Source organism: Atta colombica, unplaced genomic scaffold, assembly GCF_001594045.1.
Source record: "Atta colombica isolate Treedump-2 unplaced genomic scaffold, Acol1.0 scaffold153, whole genome shotgun sequence".
NCBI lineage: Eukaryota > Metazoa > Arthropoda > Insecta > Hymenoptera > Formicidae > Atta > Atta colombica.
Window position 1 is genome coordinate 2,664,755 of NW_017259243.1, and position 10,272 is coordinate 2,675,026.

Below are 10,272 nucleotides of genomic sequence, written 5' to 3' on the forward strand. Positions count from 1 at the left end.
AAAATTGTCAAAGATGTATATAATTCATTTTTTACATTTATCGTTAAAATGTTTAATATTTATTTTATATTAAACATTTTAACGTTTCGGTTATTTCGATATTATATTAATTTTTATCTTTATAACTTTATGAATATTGAAACAAAAATATCTTTGTGTTGCTGCAATGACGATGGCTACGGATGGATATGAAAAATGAATTCTAAAACAACAATATAGCATCAAATGTTTAAAATAAATACATAGCCTGGTATAGTAAAAAACTTGTGTTTTACTAGATTTTTTTATTCAAAGCTTCTAATTTTTTCAGTCATTTTTATCTTCAGACAGTGTCAATTATACTAATATGTTATCTATGTTAATAACAGTATGAATCATCACTTATTTAACTTTGAAAATCGGAGTAAAATATAAAATATCTGTCGTTCAAATAATTAGAGATAGTATATTAATAAGAGATAGTATATTTAAATTTAATCAAATATTTTAACACACAATGAATATTAAGAAAAATGAATTTTATATTAGGTGTAGTAAAAAGAAATCCATTATTTTTGCATGAAATTGAATGGAAAAATAATGGATTTCTTTTTACTACACCTAATATGTTCTTTTATATATTTAACATGAATTCAATATGTTCTTCATGAATTCTATATCATACTGATTAAAAAGTGGTTTTTATCATTAAAAAAAACTCATTGATATTTTTCTCCGAAATAAATAAGTGTCTGTTCTTAATTTTAAGTCACCTTTGTAATTGCATTTTTCGCGGTGTCTGCTGTGTCGATCTTTCGATACGCAGATCGCAAAAGATGCAATTCAACATCGGCCGCGATCAACTTCATCTTTTTTCGCCTTTTCTCTCCGATCTTCTCGCACTACAAAACGTGATGCCGCGCACACGTGTCGTATTAATGTTGCGATCGCGTGTATATATTTCGCGTTGCAGTGCGATATGGCGGCGGCGGTAGTGGTAACGGCGTCGATAGCGGTGACAAAGCGCTTCCCGAAGAAGCAGAAAAAGAAGACATAAATAAACTTCGAGCGAGTGCGCGTAACAATTCGCTTGGTATTGTTCCACTATAAACAGACAAACAGCCGAGTAGTGAATCACGCAATTGTGTAACGTCAGGACTCAAGTTTTCTATCACGTTCGACGTACCTAAGCGTTAATCATTTCCCTCACAAGTGCGTATACAATACGGATGAACTGGTTGTCGTAAATAAATAAGCAATTCCATATTTTTAGAAATTAGATATGTATTGTGATTGTTTCTGTTAGTATACAATACACATTACGAGAAAGAGACAATATAAAATATCTCGTTTTTTCTTTCTGAGGAAAAAAATTGTATTATTTTATTAATTTATATCGAGAACCTATATTTTCGTTCATTTTTTATTATTAGGCCATCCGATAAATGCCATTTTTTACAAACAGTTGAAGAATGAAACTTTATATATTTATTAATTTAATCTTTAATACACACAATGATTTTCCTTTACTACACATGAGCCATTTATGAATTAATTTTCATCACTTTAATTTAATCGCTTTAATTAAATATACAAAAATTATTAAATGATTCTAACAAATATTACTTTAACATTTTAGAAAGGTATATACCTGTAAGGTTGTGTATTTAAAAATATTATATATAAATATAATATTATATATATATATAAATGTTAAAACTAGTTACTTGAGGCTTCTAGTTTTTTAAAAGAAAGAAAATTGCGAAATGACCCAATCGTATGTACTAAAAGTTAATGCGTAATCACCATTTTGCTCCTTTCTTGTTTATCACCTTGAAGTCAATTTTTCAATTTCATTTGGATAGAAGCTATCCGGCTTTTGATCTTTAAAACAAAATAAATACAGTAGCAGTGCGCTTCTCACCCTGATAAAATGAACGGCAAGATTCACGAAACGTTGGTATTAGCAACAGATCACGTCATCCGTATGGTGATAATTTGTAAACCCTTTGGCACTTCAAGAAAACTTGTGAAAGTCTCAAAAGTATTAAAATAACGATCTAGCCGTTCATTCTATCTTTATCACTCATTTATCACATGCGAAAGGAAGATAGAATGAAGCTTTTAACGAGTGAGTGCCTAAAACGAATATTCTAATATGTTACATAATTTTTCTGTAACTTTCTCTTTTTTTATATGAACTTTTTCTATCTTCAATCTATATATGTGACACAATTTTTCTAATTAACTTTCTCTTACAAAATTATTTGTATTCAATATTGTGTTCAGTTCCAAGTATAACAATTTAAAAGTAATAACAATTTAAAAGATAATATTCTGACAGCGATTTATGCGATGAGTAATTCTGAGCTCAAAATTATTCTAATTAGCTCGCGCGAATGTGCGACGATGAGTGGCTCGATTGCTAATTTCTATCGATAATAATCGACAAGTGAAATGTAGGAGTTCCGCGGCTCGCCGCAGGCGACGGGCAAATAAAAAGCGAAAAGGCAATGTGTTAGTCACAATAGTGTTCCGTATCGATCTCTCGGGATCTGCGTGACGGATATGGTAACGCATTAATATTCATTCGAACGTCGACTTTGTACGCAGATAATATCCGATATCCCAATTCTTTCCTCCGTATATTTAGTCAGGTGAGTGCCAATCTAACGTATATCACGCACAACGTCTGGGCGTAGCTACTCCGTGGATCTTGCTGCATTATTCATGCCCACGCATATATCAAATCTGTCTTGCGTATTAGCATAATGCGAGACAAGACTCCGGGCGACGAATCCGATGAGAATAAGGACGAGAGCTCTATTTTAATTGCATGCCCTGGTTGCAACGTAATAAAGGAAGAAAAAAAGGAGCACGTCATCCTTCGACGACCACTTATCGTGACAGCTGGATTATGTCTTTTTAACGCAAGTAGATTTTCAACGTCGTCGAAAATATTTTTTCCTTTTACTTCGTAAGCCATTTAATATTGCATTTGACGATAAGCGTGATAAGCATAATAAGGTCGGATTAACGTTAGTAAAGTTTTAATTATCTATTCCTCGAAAGCTTGTTATTCTTACGGGCTATCTGTAATGTCATAATGATACGTAAACAAATTCCCGCTTCTCCACTTTCGTTCGCTAAACAATAATATAATTTTCTCTATCCTTGGGATCATATTTTTTCTTACATTAATATATCACTTTGGATGAAAATTCCATATAATTAAACATTTTTTTATACTTTTTATAAAAGGAAAGAATAATTTTGCTCAAGTACTTATCATCCAAATAACCATCAAAATAATTATATAGGAAATTCAAGCATGATGAGTAATGTTGCAAAAAATGTTAATATTCTAACAAGCTTGAGCATCTTATATACCTAATTATTCCAACAAAAATTATTTTCAGATTTCTAAGCTAATTTTTGGATACTTCAGCAAAACTGTTCTTTTCGTATATAGAGATTATGATGCTGAGAAAAAGAATTGCTTCGATTAAAATTCTTTTTCCCAGAATTCTATATCCACCATTACAAAATCTTGAATGCACTATTTACAGATAAAAAGACTTGCAAGTGTAACTTTTTGTTGAATATAAACTCGAAGATATCGGCTTTAGTAAACATTGTACGATAACCCAATAAGTCAGCACCTAAGAAGATTAAATAAAACGATGAAGATTACCTTTTTCTTCGGGTGGTAGATCATCCTGAGACTCATGATCGTGGCAAGGGTCAGGGCTGGGCGCATCTGCGATTGATCCGCCTCCCGGACGTCCTTCTCCTTTCGCCGGCACCCATAACTGCTGACCGGAATAAATGAAAGTACTTCCGAGCCTATTCAATTTGCTCAGCTCGGATGGCGTCGTATCGAATCTTGCTGCCACTGATGTAAGCGTGTCTCTATCACCCACCTATAAGTATAAAAGTAAACATGTCATTAAGCGGAGATCAATTTACAGAGAATGTCCTCTCAGAAAGAATCACTTTTTTGCACGACCTAACGTTCCTCGCGTATCTCACGCAACCAACGAGAAGACATTATCGTTCTCATTGTTGTTTATGAAGCTTTTTAATCGAATAATTTAAAACAAACTAGTCAGAAAAATACGCCAAATGATTGAATCTTGATTTTTTTCGTAAGCGAAAGAAGAATCTGAAGTTTCTAATTTAAATAAAGAAACACAGAAGCGGATACAAACTTATTGCATATACGCGTAATATCATCGTTGCGTATCAATTTAATAATACGATGTGCGTATCATTATATCACAATTTTAATTTTTTTATGTAACGATAACAACTCTCCGCTTACACCAATGTGCAATAATGATACACAACAAGTCTGTTCCATCTTAAGGACGTAATATATGTATTTTTTAAATAAAATAAAAAAAGTTATTACAAAAAATTTGATGGCAATTTAAAACTTGAATAAAAAATTATTTCAATATAAGTATAGATATGTTTTTAACAAATAATTAGAATAAAATAAAATTTTTATTTAAATTATAAAAAATTAATTAATTAAATTATAAAATTGCGCTATTAAATATAAATATTGATCTTAAGTCTATATTGGATTATTTTAAATGTATGTATATAACATTCATTTTTATATGGAAAATAAAAATTTCCAATTCCAGTCATTTTTTACAGAGACTGTGTATTCTTCCGAATGAACATCCTTAAGATATTCCTATTGTCATAAATAATACATATTAGCAATCGATCTGAATTTCTTCTTTCTCACTTTTTTAAATCGAATCCGTATTTGCGCGCTAAGTGCATACAAATCTACTCGACGTAACGTTCTGGGAGGATCGCATCTATGACAAAATCTCCGCTACTCCTTGTGCATCTGAGCTTTCTCTGGTACGCATTTTCTCGCACACGAGCGTCTGCGGCAGACACGGGGCCATTAGCCCATTTACATAAGCCGACAGAAACGGCGTGCTTGAGAGTATCGGACGATAGAAAATTGAATTCCTGGAAAAAGAACCTCGGCGAGATGCGACTGCGGCATGTTTCTTATGTAAATTCGTATACAACGACTTGCTATAACGATACCGCTTCGGTGTTGCACGGCCGAACTATTTGTCACGGTTGCTCTCCTCTTTTTGAACAAAAGCCTCCCCGCGAGAAAGGATCGAGGGTAATTCAATTAAAAAGCTTCACGCAAGCGGACGCTAATCTCACCGTCGGCAAGTCTGCCATTTTCCAGAAACATCGGCGGAAAATAGGATTTCCAACGCTTAAAATGCGATTTATGTTCCGCTGGGAAATTCGTTAATTATTCCGCCACACTTCAACCCTCTCTTCAATTGTACGTTGTCTACCACTTTCCTAGTGCTCTTGTAACTCTATTAGGTGCCACGACACGGAAATCTTGCTTTGCTATTATCATCTTTTTCGATAAAGTTCCTTAAGACTTTAAAGCCCTTCGTCGCTCGAACAATTAAGTCATTTACTTTCAAAGCATTTATACACAAAATCCATTTTTAAAATACTGCAATATTATACATATTGCAGTTTCCTTTATTATTTTCTGGGAATGAGTACATAGTTCTTATTATTTCTCAGAAATACGTTTTAAAATTTTAGATGTAATTTCTTAATTCCAATATTAATGTTAAGTTATAATTACATTAGTAATTATATATTTTTAATGTAATCAATTTTTAATTAATTAAGATAAATTTACTCATATTAATATTAAGTTTATAAAGTTATTCAAAAATTTCTTATTTCTAATTTTTATCTTTAATTATTTATAAAATTTCAGAATTATCCGTAATATTAAAAAATTTTTCATCTATTTTATGTACCATGTATCAGAATGCTCCTTTTAATAAATTCTTTTCGAAGAATATAACATAGAAAGTAGATATCGCTTAAATATCTGTTTTCGACATCCTTTATTCCAGATAAATATAGAACGATGGAGATTAGATGAGTGATTAGAAAGCAGCTCAAGATCCCTCCTTTCCTCCTCTCATTCGTGTCCCATTAGCGGTGCGATCAAACGAGAAAAAGAATGGCTATTCGTCTGACAAAGATTAGACGCGTGGGCGACAGGAGCCCAGCAAAAGGAAGAAAAGAGAGATCGATTAAAATAAAAAGCAAGAATCGCAGTGAAGCTGAAAAGAAGAATAAAGAAAAAAGAGCGATGGAGGGCAGGATATTTTCTGCGGGGAAAGATATTTTCTGAAACTGAGAAAAGCAAAAAGACGAGTACGAACGATGGCCATTGTTTCAGTTTCCACGTCTTTTAGCTGCGGCTTTATAATCTTCATCTTCGTTTTCATTGAGTGAGATGCTGCCAAATCACAAAAGATCTTCCGCGAGAGAGAAGCGTTCTATTTTCTTTGTTTTTATTTCTCAAACTCGCCGATTTTCCGCATAACGCTAGAAAATTGATAATATGCAGTCTTTTCAGCAGTATATCATTTCTTATCAGTTTCCTCACATCCACCGAAAACATTTTCACGAATGCAATTGGGAAACTTTTGATTTTATTAATTGCAAAAATTATTGATTTCTTTAGATTTTAATCAAAATCTATTTAACTTTTAATACCTTCTGAAGAAATTTCAAAACTCTTTGGAGAAGAGCCAAAATTCAATTGTATCGAAATTTTTAAAATCAGATGCTGACTTTTCATAAAAATCGCTCTAGTAATCTAATATCGTAGGTTAATCTTATCAGATACTGACTTAACAAAAATCGTTCTTAACCTACGATGAATGTCATAGATTAATTACAAGGAATTTCAGTTAAAAATTATTACGTAGCTTTCAAGTAAGAAAATTTACTTGAATACTTTGATAAGTTAAACGGGAGCATAGATCGCTTCTAACCTGACATAGTTTAAATGAAAATATGCAGCACAATTATTAAGATGGGATTTATTAAATCCCATCTTAATAATTAATAATCTAATTTAACAAAGTCATAATAACATAAATGTTTTAAATATTTTAAATTAAGTTTAGTCCAAATTACAACAATAAAAGTAGATTTCTAAAATTTCTTTCGTTACTGTCAAACATATATTATTAAGTTATAGTAATTTCGAGGATTACAAGACAGAACTAAAAAAATTAAATGAAGAAAGTAAGATTATGTTTGTAATACATAATTTGGCATATTTTTTCTTGGTGATATCAGATTAAATTGAAAAATTGAAATTTTCCAAGTACTTTGCATTAATAATTGATACCAATGTAATTGGAAATTATGATAATGTTGATAACATTATCAAAATTTCCAGTTACAATAAAAAAACAAATACATCTTACTTAGATATCTCCATCCAAAAATCGATAAAATGATAAGTGTGAACCTGGAAACTTTTGTTGTTTAATTGTGCGCAATTGTGGCGAACATTGAGGTCATCAGCATGAGGATAGATAATAGAAGATAAGAGAAATTGTCAGATTATAGACGTTAATCGATCAATGGGATGCAAGGAAGCCGAAACGAGTGACATAAGCTAGGCTCTAATATAGAGCAGGAATTGCAACCACCGTGATTATCACACAGGAATTACGCTACGCCATAGTGATTTCACTGCCGTTAAATGGGATAACGCCAGCAACTATTGAAGGACGACGACCCATCAACGGATTAACATTACAGTGATTGCGAAAATGTATTAATGTTGCGCATACACTCATAGAAATCATTTATTCTTATCTTCGATCAATTCAAAGTTGAAAAGTCATTTAAAAATTAATATTAAATTGTCTCCAATTTTTTCTTTTTTTCTAAATTTAGAAAAATAGATTTAAACAATAAAATCGTAACATATTTCTTACATATATTAATATTTCTCGTTTTTAAAAAAAATTATCTGTTTTTTGAATTTATTTTTGTAAAATTTCTTACAACATTTTTATGTAATTTTAGCTATTACTGCTTTTAAATTTGTTAATGTATTTAAAAACATTGTGTGTGTTTTGCAGAATAATTTTTTCGTTTGAATTTAGTGCTCTTCTTTTATTTATTTATTTTTTTTTGAAAAATAATTTTATATTATTATGTGAATTACGAAAATATACCATATGTCTCATATTATGCGCGGAAATCATTTCTTACAATCTTGAATTCTAATAAGCTGTTTAATGTTAAATCCTTTTCTTTAAAATACTTTTCATTCTTTTCATTATTAATGATTATATTAATTTGTGCCAATTTTCATTAATTTCAATACATGCGATGTTATAATTTATTTTATTGATATGAAACGCAATTAATTACACAAGAATTACATCGTATGGAATCAACAGAAAATCAATAAAATAACGAATGCATTCGTAGAATTGAATTTATTTACTTCGCTATTTATAATACGTTGAAGATATAATAATCAGTGATATTTCCGCGAAATTTAATCGTAATGCTAGTAATAATTCTTTAATTAAATTGTGTATGTGGCAAGATAATTAAATAATTATTGTAATAACTATCTTTTGCTAATCTCTCTCATCAGAAAAAAGACGAAATTTCCACTAAAGTTAACATTTAAAAAGAAAACGGAATGCATCATAATGACATCAAGATCAGTTAAACTTGCACGGATTTCTGCTTTGCTCTATCTTCTCCGAAGGGAATCAGGAAATGCAGCTTGTGCAACAACTCTATTTCCTCGTCAGATAAATGTCGAGCGATCTTTCGTTCCCTGAAGAGAGCCTTTCACAAGCATTGCATTTGGAATAAGTTAGGGTTAGAAGGAAGAGAGAGAAGGATGTCATTCTTCCTAGAGTGTTGCACGATCGAGAAATTTCCCTCGAGATCTGTACACATGTGCGAAATCGGCAATCGATCAACTTTATGATCGTTATTTTATAGCGTTATAACACAAGATATACAATTATCGCGAATGAAAAAAAAAGATTGAAAAACCTACAAAAAACTATACTCTAAAACGTTTTCTCTAAATGAATTATTTTTATTTATGTATGAGATTATGTTATACATATATTATTTTTTATCCGTTTTTACAATAATTTTACGGAAAGAACACTGAATCATAAAAAGATAATTGAATACCGATCTGAAAATAAATTTTGTTGGCTATCAAAATAATTATGTAAGACACTCAGCTTAAGCTGATTCCTAAAATTTTTTACAACGTTACTCATCATATTTGAGAATTCTACACAATTGTTTTAATGGTTCAACAAAATTATTTTGTAGTATCTAAAAATTTAACTAGATATCTGAGAATAATTTTATTGAACCATCATAATAATTATAGACAACTATTAAAATTTTTTGTAGCATTGCTCATCATGTTTGAGTTTCCTCTAATACATAACAATTTTGATGGTTCAATAAAAATTTTCAGATCTGTATGTATATATATATATATATATATATTTAGCTGAATGTAATTTTTAGATATATTTCTGATAATAAAATCATTTCGTGAAATTATTTGAAATAAAAGTTGAATATCTTTTGAAATTTCTTCGCACAAAGGAAAACCAAAAGAAGTGTCTAAATATCGGACATGTCATTGAAATGGAAAGATTCGCAGATCAGAATTCAGATCGATTCGACACGAGGTGTTCTGACGAACTTGGACACAATGGACGCGTGCCGCCTCGAGACCGCGATCTTTGCATACGCGCCGCTCTAGAATTCTAACGATGCGCACGAGTACCATCCCGCGTCTCTAAAGTTCCGAAAGCGAATGTCCGCGGTCTTTGCAAACTCGCAGTGCCCTTCGCCACGAATACGATCCACCAGGGAGAAACTATTTCGCTAACGAGGGTCTGCGAGCGCAGGCTCCCAGTGAAGTAATTGGAATTCATGCCGAAGTGTCTCACATCGGAAAATAAGCGCGCGCGCGCGCACGCTGATAACTGTTCGTCGCGATTGATAACCGAAGCGCCAATAATATGTGCGCTTAGCTCTTATTCCGTTGTTACGATCTTGTACCTGTATAAATTCCTTCGAATTTTCAATTCTTTAATTTAATTCTTTGATTTCGAATATTTGATTCGAATATATGATTTCGATGAATACGAAATTACGCACGCGAATTCTGTTAAAACTGATTTTATATACCTACACTGAGAAAAAAAATATAATTAATTTTAATAAATATTTAGTTCAATACTGCCAACTAAACATTTATTTATAATAAGTAAATATTTGTTCAGTAAGAAAAATGATTGTTAAATCAAATCAACAAATTTCTTGTATCAAATAAATATATCTTTATATTTAATAAATATTTAGTTGGCAGTATTCAACTAAATATTTATTAAAATT

At 31.2% G+C, this 10,272-nt stretch overlaps 1 protein-coding gene and 1 long non-coding RNA gene across 11 annotated transcripts in view; one reads left to right on the forward strand and one right to left on the reverse strand.

Moving 5' to 3' along the window:
* The window catches only part of LOC108685493 (TLD domain-containing protein 2), a 151,684-nt gene that overhangs the window by 33,509 nt on the left and 107,903 nt on the right, over nt 1-10,272 (reverse strand). For all 10 annotated transcript variants that reach the window (XM_018190304.1, XM_018190314.1, XM_018190310.1 and 7 more), the window contains one exon: nt 3,674-3,902. In XM_018190304.1, the coding sequence (XP_018045793.1) occupies nt 3,674-3,902 (229 nt within the window). The remainder of the gene's footprint in view (nt 1-3,673; nt 3,903-10,272) is intronic.
* On the forward strand, nt 2,487-2,909 carry LOC108685496. Its single transcript, XR_001931670.1, has 2 exons — nt 2,487-2,550; nt 2,633-2,909. It is a non-coding gene; the product is annotated as an uncharacterized LOC108685496 (long non-coding RNA).